The sequence below is a fragment of the Panulirus ornatus genome, chromosome 18, assembly GCF_036320965.1.
Source record: "Panulirus ornatus isolate Po-2019 chromosome 18, ASM3632096v1, whole genome shotgun sequence".
NCBI classification, from domain to species: domain Eukaryota; kingdom Metazoa; phylum Arthropoda; class Malacostraca; order Decapoda; family Palinuridae; genus Panulirus; species Panulirus ornatus.
Genome location: NC_092241.1, coordinates 24,703,614 through 24,725,664, shown reverse-complemented (window position 1 = coordinate 24,725,664; position 22,051 = coordinate 24,703,614). Strand labels below are relative to the sequence as shown.

General features: G+C 44.1%; 1 protein-coding gene across 3 annotated transcripts in view; it reads left to right on the top strand.

Annotated features, from left to right (window-relative positions):
* Window positions 1-22,051, top strand: part of LOC139754889 (uncharacterized) — a 131,005-nt gene that overhangs the window by 83,570 nt on the left and 25,384 nt on the right. The window contains exon 1 of one of the 3 annotated variants that reach the window (XM_071672715.1): window positions 5,724-5,860. The exons of 1 other annotated variant lie outside the window; for it this stretch is intronic. In XM_071672715.1, the coding sequence (XP_071528816.1) occupies window positions 5,784-5,860 (77 nt within the window). In that variant the 5' untranslated portion in view covers window positions 5,724-5,783. Of the gene's footprint in view, window positions 1-5,723; window positions 5,861-9,279; window positions 10,985-22,051 lie in introns of those variants that run through there. One more of the 3 variants, XM_071672714.1, reaches the window with a different exon arrangement.

Below are 22,051 nucleotides of genomic sequence, written 5' to 3'. Positions count from 1 at the left end.
TTTATGTATATCCATGTGTATTATTGTGGGTTGGGCCATTCTTTCGTCTGTTTCCTTGCGCTACCTTTCTAACGCGGGATACAGCGACTAAGTATAATAAACAAATACATATATATATATATATATATATATATATATATATATATATATATATATATATATATATATATATATATATATATATATACATATACATATATATGTATACATATACATATATATATATATATATATATATATATATATATATATATATATATATATATATATATATATATATATATATGTATTTTTTTTTGCTTTGTCGCTGTCTCCCGCGTTTGCGAGGTAGCGCAAGGAAACAGACGAAAGAAATGGCCCAACCCACCCCCATACACATGTATATACATACGTCCACACACGCAAATATACATACCTACACAGCTTTCCATGGTTTACCCCAGACGCTTCACATGCCCTGATTCAACCCACTAACAGCACGTCAATCCCGGTATACCACATCCATCCAATTCACTCTATTCCTTGCCCTCCTTTCATCCTCCTGCATGTTCAGGCCCCGATCACACAAAATCTTTTTCACTCCATCTTTCCACCTCCAATTTGGTCACCCACTTCTCCTCGTTCCCTCCACCTCCGACACATATATCCTCTTGGTCAATCTTTCCTCACTCATTCTCTCCATGTGCCCAAACCATCTCAAAACACCCTCTTCTGCTCTCTCAACCACGCTCTTTTTATTTCCACACATCTCTCTTACCCTTACGTTACTTACTCGATCAAACCACCTCACACTACACATGGTCCTCAAACATCTCATTTCCAGCACATCCATCCTCCTGCGCAGAACTCTATTCATAGCCCACGCCTCGCAACCATACAACATTGTTGGAACCACTATTCCTTCAAACATACCCATTTTTGCTTTCTGAGATAATGTTCTCGACTTCCACACATTCTTCAAGGCTCCCAGAATTTTCGCCCCCTCCCCCACCCTATGATCCACTTCCGCTTCCATGGTTCCATCCACTGCCAGATCCACTCCCAGATATCTAAAACACTTTACTTCCTCCAGTTTTTCTCCATTCAAACTCACCTCCCAATTGACTTGACCCTCAACCCTACTGCACCTAATAACCTTGCTCTTATTCACATTTACTCTTAACTTTCTTCTTTCACACACTTTACCAAACTCAATCACCAGCTTCTGCAGTTTCTTACATGAATCAGCCACCAGCGCTCTATCATCAGCGAACAACACCTGACTCACTTCCCAAGCTCTCTCATCCACAACAGACTGCATACTTGCCACTCTTTCTAAAACTCTTGCATTCACCTCCCTAACAACCCCATCCATAAACAAATAAAACAATTATGGAGACATCACACACCCCTGCCGCAAACCTACATTCACTGAGAACCAATCACTTTCCTCTCTTCATACACGTACACATGCCTTACATCCTCGATAAAAACTTTTCACTGCTTCTAACAACTTGCCTCCCACACCATATATTCTTAATACCTTCCACAGAGCATCTCTATCAACTCTATCATATGCCTTCTCCAGATCCATAAATGCTACATACAAATCCATTTGTTTTTCTAAGTATTTCTCACATACATTCTTCAAAGCAAACACCTGATCCACACATCCTCTGACACTTCTGAAACCACACTGCTCTTCCCCAATCTGATGCTCTGTACATGCCTTCACCCTCTCAATCAATACCCTCCCATATAATTTACCAGGAATACTAAGCAAACTTATACCTCTGTACTTTGAGCACTCACTCTTATCCCCTTTGCCTTTGTACAATGGCACTATGCAAGCATTCCGCCAATCCTCAGGCACCTCACCATGAATCATACATACATTAAATAACCTTACCAACCAGTCAACAATACAGTCACCCCCTTTTTTAATAAATTCCACTGCAATACCATCCAAACCTGCTGCCTTGCTGGCTTTCATCTTCCACAAAGCTTTTACTACCTCTTCTCTATTCACCAAATCATCTTCCCTAACCCTCTCACTTTGCACACCACCTCGACCAAAACACCCTATATCTGCCACTCTATCATCAAACACATTCAACAAACCTTCAAAATACTCACTCCATCTCTTTCTCACATCACTACTACTTGTTATCACCTCCCCATTAGCCTCCTTCACTGACGTTCCCATTTGCTCCCTTGTCTTACGCACTTTATTTACCTCCTTCCAAAACATCTTTTTATTCTCCCTGAAATTCAATGATACTCTCTCACCCCAACTCTCATTTGCCCTCTTTTTCACCTCTTGCACCTTTCTCTTGACCTCCTGCCTCTTTCTTTTATACCTCTCCCACTCATTTGCATTTTTTCCCTGCAAAAATCGTCCAAATGCCTCTCTCTTCTCTTTCACTAATAATCTTACTTCTTCATCCCACCACTCACTACCCTTTCTAATCAACCCACCTCCCACGCTTCTCATGCCACAAGCATCTTCTGCGCAAGCCATCACTGCTTCCCTAAATACATCCCATTCCTCCCCCACTCCCCTTACCTCCTTTGTTCTCACCTTTTTCCATTCTGTACTTAGTCTCTCCTGGTACTTCCTCACACAAGTCTCCTTCCCAAGCTCACTTACTCTTACCACCCTTTTCACCCCAAAATTCTCTCTTCTTTTCTGAAAACCCCCACAAATCTTCATCTTCGCCTCCACAAGATAATGATCAGACATCCCTTCAGTTGCACCTCTCAGCACATTAACATCCAAAAGTCTCTCTTTCGTGCGTCTATCAATTAACGCGTAATCCAATAACGCTCTCTGGCCATCTCTCCTACTTACATACGTATACTTATGTATATCTCGCTTTTTAAACCAAGTATTCCCAATCACCAGTCCTTTTTCAGCACATAAATCTACAAGCTCTTCACCATTTCCGTTTACAACACTGAACACTCCATGTATACCAATTATTCCCTCAACTGCCACATTACTCACCTTTTCATTCAAATCACCCATCACTATAACCCGGTCTCGTGCATCAAAGCCACTAACACATTCATTCAGCTGCTCCCAAAACACTTGCCTCTCATGATCTTTCTTCTCATGCCCAGGTGCATATGCACCAATAATCACCCATCTCTCTCCATCAATTTTCAGTTTTACCCATATCAATCTAGAAGTTACTTTCTTACACTCTATCACATTCTCCCACAACTCCTGATTCAGGAGTAGTGCTACTTCTTCGCTTGCTCTTGTCCTCTCACTAACCCCTGACTTTACTCCCAAGACATTCCCAAACCACTCTTCCCCTTTACCCTTGAGCTTCGTTTCACTCAGAGCCAAAACATCCAGGCTCCTTTCCTCAAACATACTACCTACCTCTCCTTTTTTCTCATCTTGGTTACATCCACACACATTTAGACACCCCAGTCTGAGCCTTCGAGGAGGATGAGCACTCCTCGCGTGACTCCTTCTTCTGTTTCCCCTTTCAGAAAGTTAAAATACAAGGAGGGGAGGGTTTCTGGCCCCCCTCTCCCGTCCCCTTTAGTCGCCTTCTCCGAAACGTGAGGAATGCGTGGGAAGTATTCTTTCTCCCCTATCCCCCTCCCCTATATTCCTACGAGTCCACGGGGAAAATGAAACACGAAAAGTTCCCAAGTGCACTTTCGTGTAATAATCACATTATCAGGGGAGACACAAGAGAGGAATATAACAGTCAGTTGATATACATCGAAGAGACGAAGCTAGGACGCCATTTGGTAAACATGTGATTGTCCAAAACATACAACGAGCGTTCATAAATTTATCATTTTACAAATCTTATCAACAATAAAGTTATCTAATTTGTACAGACCATCACTAATGTTAAGATTATAATTCTTTGTGTATTTGATAATAGAAGAATCAATGGTATTTCTCTTGGTAATAGAGTTAGAGTTAACTGAGATGGCGTTACTCCAGTCAATACAATGATCATAGTTTTTAACATGCTCAAACAAGGCATTTGATTCTTGTCCCGTTCTTATACTATATTTATGTTGCTTAAGTCTAACAGAAAGATCCTTACCAGTCTGACCAACATAAAATTTGTCACAGTTTCCACAAGGAACTTTATAGATGCAACCAAGAGAATTTTCTGGTGAATTCCTGATTAAGATATTCTTTATAGTATTATTGTTGCTAAAGGCAACATTTACATTAAAGGATTTAAGCAACATGGGAAGCAAAGTGAAATTATTATCAAAAGGGAGAACTAAAAGATTCTTGGTGTCAATGGGAGGTTTGGGCTCAACTCTATAAAATGATTTCTTTGCTAACTTAAGGGATTTATCAATGAAAGATCTAGGGTACTTTAACTTAGATCCAATAGAATATATCTTCTCAAACACATCATCAATAAACTCTGGACTGCAAATACGTAATGCCCTTAGGAACATACATTGAAATGATGATAATTTAACTCTGTCATGTTGAGATGAGTAATAATGGATATATGAGCATACATTGGTGGGTTTTCTGTATATGCTAAACTTAAACTTGTTTCCTTGTCTATGGATCATGCAATCTAAAAATGGTAACATACCATTATTTTCATTTTCTACAGTAAATTTGATGGAAGGTACTAAATTGTTAAGTAAGGGGAGAAATATTTGTAAATTTTCATTTATCAAAATGGTTAGTTTCCTTATTAAGCCCTTTAGTGGGTAAAGTATCAAATTCTAATATCATGAACAATGTAGATTTAGTCAACAAGCTAAACAATATCAATATTAATTTTGATTTCAAACTAGTTAGCTTTGATGTTTCCTCACTTTTCACTAAAGTTCCAGTTGATGACCTTTTAGAATATTTTTTTGATGTCTTGGATGATATTCAATTACCTGTTTCAAAGTCTAATTTCATTGAACTGATAAAATTGTGTATAAAAGACTGTGTATTTCAATTTAATGGAGATTATTATGCTCAAAAATTTGGTATGGCAATGGGTAACCCTCTTTCACCTGTACTAAGTTATCTTTATATGGAATTTTTTGAAACAAAATTACTAAAGGATATCTTACCTTCTAATGCAATTTGGTTTAGGTATGTAGATGATGTTCTTCGTGTTTGGCCAACAAATGAAAATTTACAAATATTTCTCCCCTTACTTGTTTAATCATGTTAAAAACTATGATCATTGTATTGACTGGAGTAACTCCATCTCAGTTGTTAACTCTAACTTTATTACCAAGAGAAATATCATTGAATCTTCTATTATTAAATACACAAAGGATTATAATCATAATATTAGTGATGGTCTATACAAATTAGATAACTTTATTGTTGATAAGATTTGTAAAATGATAAGTTTATGAACGCTCGTTGTATGTTTTGGACAGTCACATGTTTACCAAATGGCGTCCTAGCTTCGTCTCTTCGATGTATATCAACTGACTGTTATATTCCTCTCTTGTGTCTCCCCTGATAATGTGATTATTACACGAAAGTGCACTTGGGAACTTTTCGTGTTTCATTTTCCCCGTGGACTCATAGGAATATCTTGATCACGCGCAAAATTGTGATCCTTTCCAACATATATATATATATATATATATATATATATATATATATATATATATATATATATATATATATGTTGGAAAGGATCACTATATATATATATATATATATATATATATATATATATATATATATATATATATATATATATATATATATACCACTGCTGCCTTGGAAATGTCAAGTCCAAGTGTTTATAACAGTCCGGAAGCCGTTGGTGGTGACGTGGTAGATGATACGCAGCGTCTCAGTCTTTGTGGTAGTGGTGGTGAGCGCTCATTCTCTGGCTTTCGCTGGGTCCGGTATTTTGTAAGTATTTCAGTTGTAATTGACCTGTAGTACTGTTATAATGGCACTGCTGGCGGGTGAGGTTTGACTGAAGGGTGATCTGCAGTGCTTTTCCCCACCTAAACGTCAGTATGTTTGTGGGAGTGAGGATGATGAAGGACGTCATGTGATGTTTAGTGTCCGTGCTTCTCGGTTGCTGGGGCGGTGAGGTTCATGGGAGCAAGAGAGGCGTACGGAGACAACGTCAACAGCGACAATAATAACAGGGTTTTAATAGGTTAGGGTTTTACTTGGCTCCTGACATAGGAGGAGGGTCTCGCTTTCTGTTGGGCTGACAGGAGTGCAGGGGGCGTGGACGTAGGCGCCGCAGCGTTACAGCTGCTGCTCGTGACGGGCGGAGGCGATGTCTCAACCCAGTCCTGTCGAAGGTGAGACGTCGGGGGTGAGGCACCATAAGGAAATCTGCCGAGAAGATGAAACGTCACGAGTCACGTAGGGAATTTCTACTGACGCAGGAGGCGCCCTAAGGGCAGCTTGATTTTGGGGTCACAAGGCCAAGAGTTCCGGTGCCGGAGTGATAGACTTGTATGACAACTGCCTGAATGCTATCCTGCATTTGTGTGTCAAGATTGTTGATTCATCTAGTGCGACGCGGGCCTTTGTCTTTGGTGGCCGCTACCCGCTGATTTAGAAGACAACAGAAGGACCAGATGGGATGGTTGGATAACCCAGCAGACACTGTTCATCTAGAATTGACACAACAGACGTATCAGTAGTGCATTCCTCTGTTCAGTGACCACCGACCACCGCCCCTCACTTGAGGACGTGATCAGGCTGGGAGTGGCCCGCGCCCCTAGAACCAGAGGATGCATCTCTTGGGAGCCTTCACTTGCTGGGAACACTGTTAGTCTATCTGGGTGGAGGATATCTTGTGACGACACGGAGCAGGTGTTGCATATATTGGGTCTGGGCCCTACAGACTAGTGATGCCGCTGGCATCGTGTGGTCCTCAGATGCGATGAGCGGTGGGACGCAGTAATCTACGAGAGATCGGATGGAGGCCATGTGATATGCTTTCAGGATGTGAATGTTGGCGGCCGTAACTGGGCGGGAGGTCGGCCAGCCGTGGGAGCCTCGGTTTATCGACCCTGCCTTTGTTTCTTCAGATGTGCCTGATATGTATTTGGCGTCGACAGTATACCCCGACCCTGGGTGGGTCTGATAATCCAGAGGCGAGCAAGCTGTCCGATTATGATCGGGAACAGGGAAAAACACAATCTGGCGTAGAGAGCAGGGAACAGCTGACTGAGTCGAACTTTAGACTGGTCATGGAGAGGTTACTTCCATTCGCTGCTTTGGTCAGACCGCTGAAACTTAATAGTGGTGCGCTTGTTGTCCAGAGCGAGCCAACTGCCTGCCCTATGTCCTGCGGTGATGCTTGGGCGTATAAGAGGCAGGAAAATCGGGTCACGAAGGCGTTCTAGAAGCTATTATGAAATGGAGCTGGAGCCGTCGCTGCTGAATGTCGCAACCTCTGACCTCTCTCCATGCCGTTGGACTGACGCTGGGCACGTGAAGGCGAGTTATCTGGTGAAAAGTTTGGTCATTCATTTAATGGAATAATTACAGCAGCAACTTCTGACCTGACACCGCCAAACATCGAGTATAGGTGTCATGAAGTGATGCTGTAGGTACAACCGTAGGTCAGGCCTCCAACATAGGTACTCTTGCCACCTCTCGTCTGCACAAACGTTTTCAGATATATTCATGATTGAGTCCAACACAGTTATGGCCCCCTAGTGCCCGGTATCGTGGGAGGCTAAGAATCTAGGTGTTCCCACCTGACTTTACTGCCTATGAGAGGAAGGGCTCTGACAGTAGTAGTTCCGGCCCCTCACAAGACCTGATATATCTGCCTATTTTTTATTCACTACACCAAGGTTCGCGGTCTCTCTAGTAACCTCTTTTCTGTTGAACACCATCTGTCTCCATTATCTTACTTCTGTCTAAGACTCGATTATCTTATGATGTTCTCACTAACCCCTTTCTCACATCCAGAAATAATCTCATTCACGATTCCGTTTCAAAAGTAGTGTTTGTGTGTATTCTTATACCATTACACCTCGTTGCACATCCCCGAAGACGTTAAGTCCTCAAGCATTGATGTGTTCTTGCTCAAGTCTGTCTCCCGGCTACCACAATTTTCATTGCTCTCCTAATTCTACAAATTTACATATTTCTTCCTCTATCTAAACTCCTGCCATGAGGCCGTGACATCTTCTCACCCGGAAAAGGACATCCTTACCTATGGGATTTCAACGTTCACCATAGGGAAAGGTTGAATTCCTCCCATACGGTTGGTAAGTGGATCGAAGCCCTCACGTTCTCTATTTTCAACTATCTAGAGCAAATTATATCCCACCCTACCCATATTCCTGACCACTCTGACCACTCTCCTGTGTTTTACTTCTAGGTAAGGTGTTGACGATGGATTTCTATTGATCAAAGAGCCAGTCGCATTACGAGCACCAAAAGACATATACACATATTTCCTCTTACGATTATTAAACCATTAGAAATGGGTTATGGTCTGGGCTGCGGGGACGGCATCACATGCGTCAGTGACTTGGTTAAAGGGGATGGCCAGCTTAGAGTCATGCTTGTTATCACGTTTCCGCCTCCGGCACCAGCATCCTGTGTCATGTGTTCAGCCAGTATAAACACAATAATCCTTTGGTAACTCATGTACATGACTGCCGCACACAGCTCTAAAATCTCACAGATCCAAACACAGTTCCTTTCATATTTCCAGAGGAGCGACATCGGGTTCTTATGTAGGCCTCCTTTCACTGAGGACTCTCTCTCTCTCTCTCTCTCTCTCTCTCTCTCTCTCTCTCTCTCTCTCTCACTGCAGGTGGTTGCAGCCTGAAGGATTGCTCCCCTCACTTCCCTTTGTCTACACTCAGTATGTCCACACCAGCCTTAGTATACACTTCCAGCTCTTAATCATTTTGTTCTTCATGTGAGTTTCTCTTCACGGTTCCTTAATTCTAACTATTTCCTCTTTTCATTTTGGGATATTCACTTATCCGAACAAAACGCTGAGAAAAACTATAAACTTCAGTGGCCTCGTAATACTCTTTCGTATACTGAACATTGTGAATATATTCATCTATATCTTGTGTCTAAGTGCTTAACCTTCGTAATAACCTGGCGAAGGGTGCATCACTTGCATCATAAAGTGATCAGTGACCAATTCCTCCCACCCGTGAAGCGTATCACACTCTTCCATACATTACACTCCTTCAAAAATTATAGCCAGTCATTTTTTCCACTTGTTAGTATGAGGTGACAGGGAACTAACTACTGTGAGGAGAGAGATGACTAACTACGTGTGAGTAATGAAGCAAGTGGTTCGATATGTCCTTACCCATCGAACTTCAGTAGGATCCCCCATCATCGCACACCATCCAGCGTGGCCCGACGGACGGGAGTAGCAGGCTTATCCAGCCGAGATGTCTACTTCTCCCGCCTCGTCAAACCGCCCTCGGGAACTGGTCCTCGCCATGGCAGCCTTGGGGGACAGACCAGATCCCGCCCTCCACAAACTCACGATGGGAACGCCATCCAATCCAGCCCGAGGGCCGACACCAGATGTTACAGGCAGGATGACCCATCTTAACTTGTGCTCTTGGACCACATCCTGTCCAAGGAACGAGTCCAGGTTAGGACCTTCAAGGAGCACACCTTGAGGTCCCTGTAGGAAAGCGCTAACCCCATGAGAGCACTCGCACTCTCCTGACACCATGCGCCTCGCCAGTTCAGAGAGGCTAACGTGACCCGCACGGAGTCATTACTGGTTAGATCTCGTACTCCCTGTAGGACTTCCGGGGTGACGTAATAGCTGCACTTGTGTTCTTGTGCAGCTGAGAATGCAAAGCAAACTTCAGAGACTTGGCTGTCGATGATGACAGTCTCTTTACTTTTGGAAGCCGCAATGTCTGGCTTCCTAAAGGACACTGCAATGGGGATACGAGTCTCACAATCCACATCGCATCCCTTCTGTCTCAATCAGCCGTCCACAAAGTTATTGATGTTATCATGACGTTTAACTCTTCCACCGTGGGTACGTGGGCATACCTGAGCGATATGCCCAAGCGTACCAGGCTTGTGACATGTGCCACAGAGTCCGGAGATCTCGGGTCGGCCTCTTGTAGCCCTATTGGGGGTAGGTAACGAGCCAGTCCTCACTATTGTTCCCTGCGGAGACGGTTTCCGCGCGAAGGAGCCCCTTCCGTCCGGTGTGCATTGCTCGTGTAGGTGTTTCGTCTTGGTCCGCCCTCACCGCGATCTTGGCGGTCAGAGGGTGTACCACAGGAGCTGACCAACTTTTGGGCACGTTCTGTGGCCACCCTGACGACAGAGAGGCTGTCACCTCGGCACAAATGACCAAGGGAGGCATTTAGCACTTACTCGTCCCACACAGGAGTTGTGGGGCCAGGCCCTAATGTGTCCAGATAAGACAGTCTCCGCGACAGTAAAGATAATGAATTGGGGTTAGGGATCCCGTGAAGCGTCGGTGACAGATAAGATCATGGGGTACTCTCCATCAAGAGCGGCATCCCCCTCTCCCACACTGGTGTAGCCTCCCCCACGGGAGTTAGCACGCACGCACCTATCGGGACGTGTTGCCTCCCTCAGGGTGACACTCCGCGTGTTACCTCTGTCGCTGGGACACGCCTCCCATCCGACTCACTAGGCGCCACCTCCCCTTCACCGGTCTCGTGGAGCGGGTTAGCGTCCAAGATCAACTCCGGAACGCGGGACTTATTGCTTCCACCGTCCGGCAAGGAGCAATAGCCTGCAACCGCTGGTTCACGCCCTGGCCAGCAACCATAGAGGGACCAGCTGCCATTGTCGCCTCTGCTCTAGCGAGGAGCTCTACGTCGTCAGACCACCTTGCCTTAGACAAGACGTGCCTGGTTGCCAACCCCTTCCACCAGGAGTTGGCATGAGTCCGCCTATCATGGAACCTACGGCCCCGAAAGCTGGTAAATGTGGACCCACAACATGGGCAAGTGGAGGAACGGTCATCAGCCGCTCCCCCTTGGCTTGGGCTGGCACCCGACATACCAACAATGGCTGGTAAGATGTTCCCAAAGGAGGCTGTTTCAACGTGCCGGGTGTCACGGAATGAAAACCCGTCATGAAGGTAGACGTCCCTGAAGGGTTCACACAGTACTACCGCCCGGAGGAAGCAGAGGACTCCGGTCAGGTGATGGTGGCTGATTCGACAGAGAAACTGCAAAAGTTGGTGACTGAGTTAGGTAAAGTGTGTGAAAGGAGAAAGTTGAGAGGAAGCGTGAATAAGAGCAAGGTTATTAGGTACAGTAGGGTTGAGGGACAAGTCAATTGGGAGGTAAGTTTCGGTGGAGAAAAATTGGAGGAAAAGAGGCGTTTAAGATATATGGGAGTAGATTTGGCAGCAAATGGATCCATGGAAGCGGAAGTGAGTCACAGGATGAGGGAAGGGGCGAAGGTTCTGGGAGCGATGAAGAATGAGTAAAAGGAGAGAATATTCTCGGAGAGCAAAAATGGGAATGAAGGAATAGTGGTTCCAACAATGTTATATGGTTGCGAGGCATGGGCTATAGATAGGGTTGTGCGGAGGAGGTTGGATGTGTTGGAAATAAAATGTTTGAGGATGATATGTGGTGTGAGGTGGTTTGATCGAGTAAGTAATGAAAGGGTTAGAGAGACGTGTCGTAATAAAAAAAAATTGTGGTTGAGAGAACAAAAGAGGGTGTGTTGAAATGGTTTGGATACATAAAGAGAAAGAGTGAGGAAAGATTGACAAAGAGGATGTATCTGTCGGAGGTGGAGTGAACAAGGAGAAGCAGGAGACCGAATTGGAGGTGGAAGGATGGAGTGAAAAAGATTTTGAGCGATCGGGGCCTGAACATACAGGAGGGTTAGAGGCGTGCAAGGAATAGAGTGAATTGGAATAATGTGGTATACCTTGGTCGACATACTGTCAATGGACTGAATCAGGGTTTGTGAAGCGTCTGGGGTAAACCATGGAAAGGTCTGTAAGGCCTGGATGTGATAGGGTGCTGTGGTTTTGGTGAATTACACATGACAGTTAGAGACTGAGTGAACGAATGTTGCCATTTTGTTTGTTTTCCTGGCACTACCTCACTGAAGTAGCGGGTAGCGATCTTGTGTTTTGTGGGGCAGGGTAGCGCCAGGAATGGATGAAGGCAAGCAAGTATGAATATGTACATGTGTGTAATGTATATGTCTGTGTATGTGCATGTATATGTCTATATATATGCGTGTATGAGCATATATATATATACATATATATATATATATATATATATATATATATATATATATATATATATATATATATATATATATTTTTTTTTTTTTTTTTTCTTTTCTTTTTTGCTTTGTCGCTGTCTCCCGCGTTTGCGAGGTAGCGCAAGGAAACAGACGAAAGAAATGGCCCAACCCACCCCCATACACATGTATATACATACGTCCACACACGCAAATATACATACCTACACAGCCTTCCATGGTTCACCCCAGACGCTTCACATGCCCTGATTCAATCCACTGACAGCACGTCAACCCCGGTATACCACATCGATCCAATTCACTCTATTCCTTGCCCTCCTTTCACCCTCCTGCATGTTCAGGCCCCGATCACACAAAATCTTTTTCACTCCATCTTTCCACCTCCAATTTGGTCTCCCACTTCTCCTCGTTCCCTCCACCTTCGACACGTATATCCTCTTGATCAATCTTTCCTCACTCATTCTCTCCATGTGCCCAAACCATTTCAAAACACCCTCTTCTGCTCTCTCAACCACGCTCTTTTTATTTCCACACATCTCTCTTACCCTTACGTTACTTACTCGATCAAACCACCTCACACCACACATTGTCTTCAAACATCTCATTTCCAGCACATCCATCCTCCTGCGCACAACTCTATCCATAGCCCACGCCTCGCAACCATACAACATTGTTGGAACCACTATTCCTTCAAACATACCCATTTTTGCTTTCCGAGATAATGTTCTCGACTTCCACACATTCTTCAAGGCTCCCAGGATTTTCGCCCCCTCCCCCACCCTATGATCTACTTCCGCTTCCATGGTTCCATCCGCTGCCAGATCCACCCCCAGAAATCTAAAACACTTTACTTCCTCCAGTTTTTCTCCATTCAAACTTACCTCCCCAATTGACTTGACCCTCAACCCTACTGTACCTAATTACCTTGCTCTTTTTCACATTTACTCTTAACTTTCTTCTTTCACACACTTTACCAAACTCAGTCACCACCTTCTGCAGTTTCTCACATGAATCAGCCACCAGCGCTGTATCATCAGCGAACAACTGACTCCCTTCCCGAGCTCTCTCATCCCCAACAGACTTCATACTTGCCCCTCTTTCCAAAACTCTTGCATTTACCTCCCTAACAACCCCATCCATAAACAAATTAAACAACCATGGATACATCACACATCCCTGCCGCAAACCTACATTCACTGAGAACCAATCACTTTCCTCTCTCTTCCTACACGTACACATGCCTTACATCCTCGATAAAAACTTTTCACTGCTTCTAACAACTTGCCTCCCACACCATATATTCTTAATACCTTCCACAGAGCATCTCTATCAACTCTATCATATGCCTTCTCCAGATCCATAAATGCTACATACAAATCCATTTGCTTTTCTAAGTATTTCTCACATACATTCTTCAAAGCAAACACCTGATCCACACATCCTCTACCACTTCTGAAACCACACTGCTCTTCCCCAATCTGATGCTCTGTACATGCCTTCACCCTCTCAATCAATACCCTCCCATATAATTTACCAGGAATACTCAACAAACTTATACCTCTGTAATTTGAGCACTCACTCTTATCCCCTTTGCCTTTGTACAGTGGCACTATGCACACATTCCGCCAATCCTCAGGCACCTCACCATGAGTCATACATACATTAAATAACCTTACCAACCAGTCAATAATATATATATATATATATATATATATATATATATATATATATATATATATATATATATATATATATATATATATATATATATATATATATATGGTTGTTTAATTTGTTTATGGATGGGGTTGTTAGGGAGGTGAATGCAAGAGTTTTGGAAAGAGGGGATGAGAGAGCTTGGGAAGTGAGTCAGTTGTTGTTCGCTGATGATACAGCGCTGGTGGCTGATTCATGTGAGAAACTGCAGAAGCTGGTGACTGAGTTTGGTAAAGTGTGTGAAAGAAGAAAGTTAAGAGTAAATGTGAATAAGAGCAAGGTTATTAGGTACAGTAGGGTTGAGGGTCAAGTCAATTGGGAGGTGAGATTGAATGGAGAAAAACTGGAGGAAGTGAAGTGTTTTAGATATCTGAGAGTGGATCTGGCAGCGGATGGAACCATGGAAGCGGAAGTGGATCATAGGGTGGGGGAGGGGGCGAAAATTCTGGGAGCGTTGAAGAATGTGTGGAAGTCGAGAACATTATCTCGGAAAGCAAAAATGGGTATGTTTGAAGGAATAGTGGTTCCAACAATGTTGTATGGTTGCGAGGCGTGGACTATGGATAGAGTTGTGCGCAGGAGGATGGATGTGCTGGAAATGAGATGTTTGAGGACAATGTGTGGTGTGAGGTGGTTTGATCGAGTAAGTAACGTAAGGGTAAGAGAGATGTGTGGAAATAAAAAGAGCGTGGTTGAGAGAGCAGAAGAGGGTGTTTTGAAATGGTTTGGGCACATGGAGAGAATGAGTGAGGAAAGATTGACCAAGAGGATATATGTGTCGGAGGTGGAGGGAACGAGGAGAAGTGGGAGACCAAATTGGAGGTGGAAAGATGGAGTGAAAAGGATTTTGTGTGATCGGGGCCTGAACATGCAGGAGGGTGATAGGAGGGCAAGGAATAGAGTGAATTGGAGCGATGTGGTATACCGGGGTTGACGTGCTGTCAGTGGATTGAATCAGGGTATGTGAAGCGTCTGGGGTAAACCATGGAAAGCTGTGTAGGTATGTATATTTGCGTGTGTGGACGTATGTATATACATGTGTATGGGGGTGGGTTGGGCCATTTCTTTCGTCTGTTTCCTTGCGCTACCTCGCAAACGCGGGAGACAGCAAAAAAAAAAAAAAAAAAAAATATATATATATATATATATATATATATATATATATATATATATATATATATATATATATATATATATATATATATAGTAAAAGCTTTGCGGAAGATGAAAGCCGGCAAGGCAGCAGGTTTGGATGGTATTGCAGTGGAATTTATCAAAAAAGCGGGTGACTGTATAGCTGACTGGTTGGTAAGGTTATTTAACGTATGTATGATTAATTGTGAGGTGCCTGAGGATTGGTGGAATGCTTGCATAGTGCCATTGTACAGGGGCAAAGGGGATAAGAGTGAGTGCTCAAATTACAGAGGTATAAGTTTGTTGAGTATTCCTGGTAAATTATATGGGAGGGTATTGATTGAGAGGGTGAAGGCATGTACAGAGCATCAGATTGGGGAAGAGCAGTGTGGTTTCAGAAGTGGTAGAGGATGTGTGGATCAGGTGTTTGCTTTGAAGAATGTGTGTGAGAAATACTTAGAAAAACAAATGGATTTGTATGTAGCATTTATGGATGTGGAGAAGGCATATGATAGAGTTGATATAGATGCTCTGTGGAAGGTACTAAGAATATATGGTGTGGGAGGCAAGTTGTTAGAAGCAGTGAGGAGTTTTTATCGAGGATGTAAGGCATGTGTACGTGTAGGAAGAGAGGAAAGTGACTGGTTCTCAGTGAATGTCGGTTTGCGGCAGGGGTGGGTGATGTCTCCATGGTTGTTTAATTTGTTTATGGATTGGGTTGTTATGAAGGTGAATGCAAGAGTTTTGGAAAGAGGGGCAAGTATGAAGTCTGTTGGGGATGAGAGAGCTTGGGAAGTGAGTCAGTTGTTGTTCGCTGATGATACAGCGCTGGTGGCTGATTCATGTGAGAAACTGCAGAAGCTGGTGACTGAGTTTGGTAAAGTGTGTGAAAGAAGAAAGTTAAGAGTAAATGTGAATAAGAGCAAGGTTATTACGTACAGTAGGGTTGAGGGTCAAGTCTATTGGGAGGTAAGTTTGAATGGAGAAAAACTGGAGGAAGTGAAGTGTTTTAGATATCTGGGAGTGGATTTGGCAGCGGGTGGAACCATGGAAGCGGAAGTGAATCATAGGGTGGGGGAGGGGCGAAAGTTCTGGGAGCGTTGAAGAATGTGTGGAGTCGAGAACATCATCTCGGAAAGCAAAAATGGGTATGTTTGAAGGAATAGTGGTTCCAACAATTTTGTATGGTTGCGAGGCGTGGGCTGTGGATAGAGTTGTGCGCAGGGAAACAATCACTTTCCTCTCTTCCTACTCGTACACATGCCTTACATCCTCAATTAAAACTTTTCACTGCTTCTAGCCACTTACCTCCCACACCATGTTCTCTTAATGCCTTCTACGTTGCACCTTCATCAACTCTATCGTATGCTTTCACAAGATTCATAAATGCTATATACAAATCCATCTGTTTTTCTAAGTATTTTTCACATACATTCTTCAAAGCATACACCTGATCCACACATCCTCTACCACTTCTGAAACCACACTGCTCTTCTCCAATCTAATGCTCTCTTCATGGCTTCACCCTCTTAATCAATACCCTCCCATATAATTTACCCTGAATACTCAACAAATTTATATCTCTGTAATTTGAACATTCACCTTTATAACCTTTGCCTTTATACAATGGTACTATGAATGCATTTCGCCAATCCTCAGGCACTTCACCATAAACCATACATACATTGAATATCCTCACCAACCAGTCAACAACACAGTCATCCCCTTTTTTAATAAATTCTATTGCGATACCATCCAAACCCGCCGCCTTGCCGGCTTTCATCTTCCGCAAAGCTTTCACTACCTCTTTGTTTGCTAAAGCATCCCACCTGACCCTCTCACTTCGCACACCACCTTGACCAAAATACCCTATATCTGCCACTCTAATATCAAACACATTCAACAAGCCATCAAAATACTCACTTCATCTCTTCATTTTAACACTACTTGTTATTACTTCCCCATTAGCCCACTTCACTGATGTTCCCATTTGTTTTTCTGTCTTACGCACTTTATTTACCTCCTTCCAAAACAGCTTTTTATTCTCCCTATGATTTAACGATGCTCTCTCAACCCAACTCTCATTTGCCCTCTTTTTCACCTCCTGCTCCTTTTCTTGACCTATTGCACTATTTCCCTGCAAAAATCGTCCAAATGTCTCTCTCTTCTCTTTCACTAACGATGTTTCTTCTTTATCCCACCACTCACTACCCTTTCGAATCTGCCCATCTCCCACCTTTCTCACGACACAGGCATCTTTTGCTGCAGCCAACATTGCTTCCCTAAATACATCCCATTTCTCCCCCACTCCCCTTTCGTTACTTGCTTTCACCTTTCTCCATTCTGCACTCAATCTCTCCTGGTACTTCCTCACACAAGTCTCCTTCCCAAGCTCACTTACTCTCACCACTCTCTTCACCGCAACATTCTCTCTTTTTTTTGCAAACCTCTACAAATCTTCTTCGCCTCCACAAGATAATGATCACACATCCCTCCAGTCGCACCTCTCAGCACATGAACATCCAAAAGTCTCTCTTTCGCGCGCCTGTCAATTAACACTTGATCCAATAACGCTCTCTGGCCGTCTCTCCTACTTACATACGTACACTTATGTATATCTCGCTTTTTGAACCAGGTATTCCCAATCACCAGTCTTTTTTCAGCACACAAAACTACAAGCCCTTCACCATTTCCGTTTGCAACACTGAACACCCCATGTACACAAATTATACCCTCAACTGCCACATTATTCACCTTTGCATTCAAATCACCCATCAGTATAATCCGGTCTCGTGCATCAAAGCTGCTAACACACTCACTCAGCTGCTCCCAAAACACTTGCCTCTCATGATCTTTCTTCTCATGACCAAATGCATAGGCACCAATAATCACCCATCTCTCTCCATCCAGTTTCAGTTTTACCCATATCGGTCTAGAGTTTACTTTCTTACACTCTATCACATGCTTCCAGAGCTCCTGCTTCATGAGTAATGCTACTCTTTCCTTTGCTCTTGTCCTCTCACCAACACCTGACTTTACTCCCAAGACATTCCCAAACCACTCCTCCCCTTTACCCTTAAGCTTCGTTTCACTCAGATAGATACACAGAAACAGCATTTAACCAGATAAGAGGTCCAGTGTTTCTAGAGGACAAGTACAATATCACGTGAGGTTTATTATGGTGAAACGAAGTCCGGGAATCTGCTCTCCGTCTGGGAAGGACGGAAGCCTTGGCTGACGTGTCGCCTCTGGTGTGGCAAACAGTGTGGTGGGTACAGGCGCTAGAAAATAGCGTCGACAAGGGAGAAGAAAAGTTATAAGTCTGGTGCTACAACTACTCCCTCAGCCCTGACCTTCTCTCTCACCCTCCCACGCCCTTCCGCTCTCCCTCACTGAACTTCAGCAGTCATCCCACCCTGGTGCTCTGTACTGGTGACCTGGTTGTTACTCTGTACTGGTGACCTGGTCGTTACTCTGTACTGGTGACCTGGTCGTTACTCTGTACTGGTGACCTGGTCGTTACTCTGTACTGGTGACCCGATCGTTACTCTGTACTGGTGACCTGGTCGTTACTCTGTACTGGTAACCCGATCGTTACTCTGTACTGGTGACCTGGTCGTTACTCTGTACTGGTGACCTGGTCGTTACTCTGTACTGGTGACCTGGCCGCTACTCTGCTCTGGTGACTTGGTGGCACACCGACCCCTGCCAACGCCTTCACACTGTACTCACACCCTCAGCTTATATCAGGATCACAGGACTCGTCTCTCCCTCGCCATTTACGGCCTGGACTGCAGGTGTTGCTGCGGTGGGCGAGGTGAACACCGCGGCCTCAGCCATTGGCCAGCCCTTCAGGTAACGGTCGGCAGCCCTTACGTCCTGCGTTGAGGGGAGCCGGATACAGGAGGGCACAGTGGACCGGTAACCCAAGAGTTACAGAGAGCCGGATACAGGAGGGCTCAGTGGATTGGTAACCCAAGAGTTACAGAGAGCAGGAAGCCTGGAGAGAGGAGTGCACAAGGCAAGTGAAGGGTTCCAGATCGTGGGACCACGCCCTCATGAGGTGGAGAGGCCCGTGTCTGGTGGTGCCACCCACCACTCCCGTATCAAGGCAAACTCTCTTCCCACGAGGGAGTTACTTGTTGGAAGAATTCCTCCTAGGACACCTGCATTGCGGTACGGAGGAGAAGTTTAAGGGTAGAAAGTTCCTTAAGTAAGGGTGAGGGAAGCAGGCGTGTTAAGTAGGGTAGCAGCTAGGAGTGGATGTGGCAGGGAGGAACTCTGGCCACAAAGGATGGAAGCATCGCGAAATAATGACACACAGAGAAAACGGGCACAAAATGAAAGAGACAATGATAATCCAGATATAGGCTCATCTGTTTGCCGAAGGAGTTCGTCAGGATTCAGAACTGGCCAGGGAAAGCTAACGCTGAAAGATCCTCCAGTGACACTCTGATTACGGTGACTTTGTTGACGTAGAGCAAGAAGAGCGAAGGTTGGCGTAGACTACGTCTGTCCTCAGTGTCGAGCACAGGAAACAAACGTTTTCTAGAAGATATGAAATGTCGTGATGACTCAAGAACCTCTGGCCTTTGTGTGGTTCGAGGAGAGTGTCGCCATCAGCAACCGCAACACTACTACTGGTGTGAGAGGGAATATGATCAGCCGTGGAGAAGTTGCCTACAATACAGCCTCATGAATCATACTGATAGGTAGATAACACGACTAGAAACACGAACATTCACCATTCAGCCGTACAGGTTGTCCAGCTATTGTAAGGTGATGACATCATCAAGAGAGGAAGGTACCACACCAGTAGTAACACATGTGACATCATCAAGAGAGGTAGGTACCACACCAGTAGTAACACATGTGACATCATCAAGAGAGGAAGGTACCACACCAGTAGTAACACATGTGACATCATCAAGAGAGGTAGGTATGACACTAGTGGTAACGCTCCACAGTGGTGGAATTTCTTCCAAGCCGCAAGTTATTCTATGTAACGCAAGAGAAGGTTATGACGTCTTAGATATGCAGATTCATCTTCCTACATCATCATTGTTTACACGCCTTTATACGTGTTGTAGCTTCCATGGTCTTGAGGTACTCTACTGCCAGACGTCGTCGACTTAGATCTTCTATGGAAGACCACAGTAGCAGAACTCGACAGCTAGAGCCATTGTTATTATTATACATTGTCGCTGTTTCCCGCGTTAGCGAGGTAGCGCAAGGAAACAGACGAAAGAATGGCCCAACCCACCCACATACACATGTATATACATACACGTCCACACACGCACATATACATACTTATACATCTCAATGTATACATGTATATACACACATCGACATATACATATATACACACGTACATAATTCATACTGTCTGCCCTTATTCATTTCCATCGCCACCCCGCCATACATGAAATAACAACCCCCTCCCACCGCATGGGCGCGAGGTAGCGCTAGAAAAAGACAATAAAGGCCACATTCGTTCACACTCAGTCTCTAGCTGTCATGTATAATGCACTGAAACCACAGCTTCCTTTCCGCATCTAGGCGCCACAAAACTTTCTATGGTTTACCCCAGACGCTTCAGATGCCCTGGTATACCACATCGTTCCAATTCACTCTATTCCTTGCACGCCTTTCACCCTCCTGCATGTTCAGGCCCCGATCAATCAAAATCTTTTTCACTCTATCTTTCCACCTCCAATTTGGTCTCCCACTTCTCCTCGTTCACTCAAACTCTGACACATATATCCTCTTTGTCAATCTTTCCTCACTCATTCTCTCCATGCGACCAAACCATTTCAAAACGGCCTCCTCTGTTCTCTCAACTACACTCTTTTTATCACCACACATCTCTCATACCCTTTCATTACTTACTCGAACAAACCACCTCACACCACATATTGTCCTCAAACATCTCATTTCCAGCACATCCGCCCTCCTACGCACAACTCTATCTATAGCTCACGCCTCGCAACCATATAACATTGTAGGAACCACTATGCCTTCAAACATACCCACTTTTGCTTTCCATGATAACGTTCTCAACTTCCAAACATTTTTCAAGATAACATTCTTGCCTTCCACACAATTTTCAATGCTCCCAGAACCTTTACCCCCGCGCCCACCCTGTGAATCACATCCGCTTCCATGGTTCCATCCGTTGCCAGATCCACTCCCAGATATCTAAAACACTTCACGTCTTCCAGTTTTTCTCCATTCAAACTTACCTTCCAATTAACTTGTCCCTTAACCCTACTGAACCTAATAACCATGCTCTTATTCACATTTACTCCCAACTTTCTTCTTTCACATACTTTACCAGACTCAGTGACCAACTTCTGCAGTTTCTCATCCGAATCAGCTACCAGCGCTGTATCATCAGCGAACAATAACTGACACACTTCCCAAGCCCTCTCATCTACAACAGACTGCATAATTGCCCCTCTCTCCAAAACTCTTGCATATACCTCCCTAACCATCCCATCCACAAACAAATTAAACAGCCATAGAGACATCACACACCCCTGTCGCAAACCGACATTCACTGAGAACCAATCACTTTCCTCTTTTCCTACTCGTATACAAGCCTTACGTCCTTGGTAAAAGCTTTTCATTGCTTCTTGCAACTTACCTTCCTCACCGTATACTTTTAATACCTTCCACAAAGCCTATCATATGCATTCTCCAGATCCATAAGTGCTACATACTAATCCATCTGTTTTTCTAATTTTTTGTCACATACGTTCTTCAAAGCAAACACCTGATCCATACATCTTCTATGCTCTCACCTTTTGCCATTCTGCACTAAATCTCTCCCGGTACTTCCTCACACAAATAACCTTTCCAAGCTCACTTAGTCTCACCACTCTTTTTTACCCCAACATTCTCTCTTCTTTCCTGAAAACATCCACAGATCTTTACCTTCGCCTCCACAAGATAATGATCAGACATCCCTCCAGTTGCCCCTCTCAGCACATT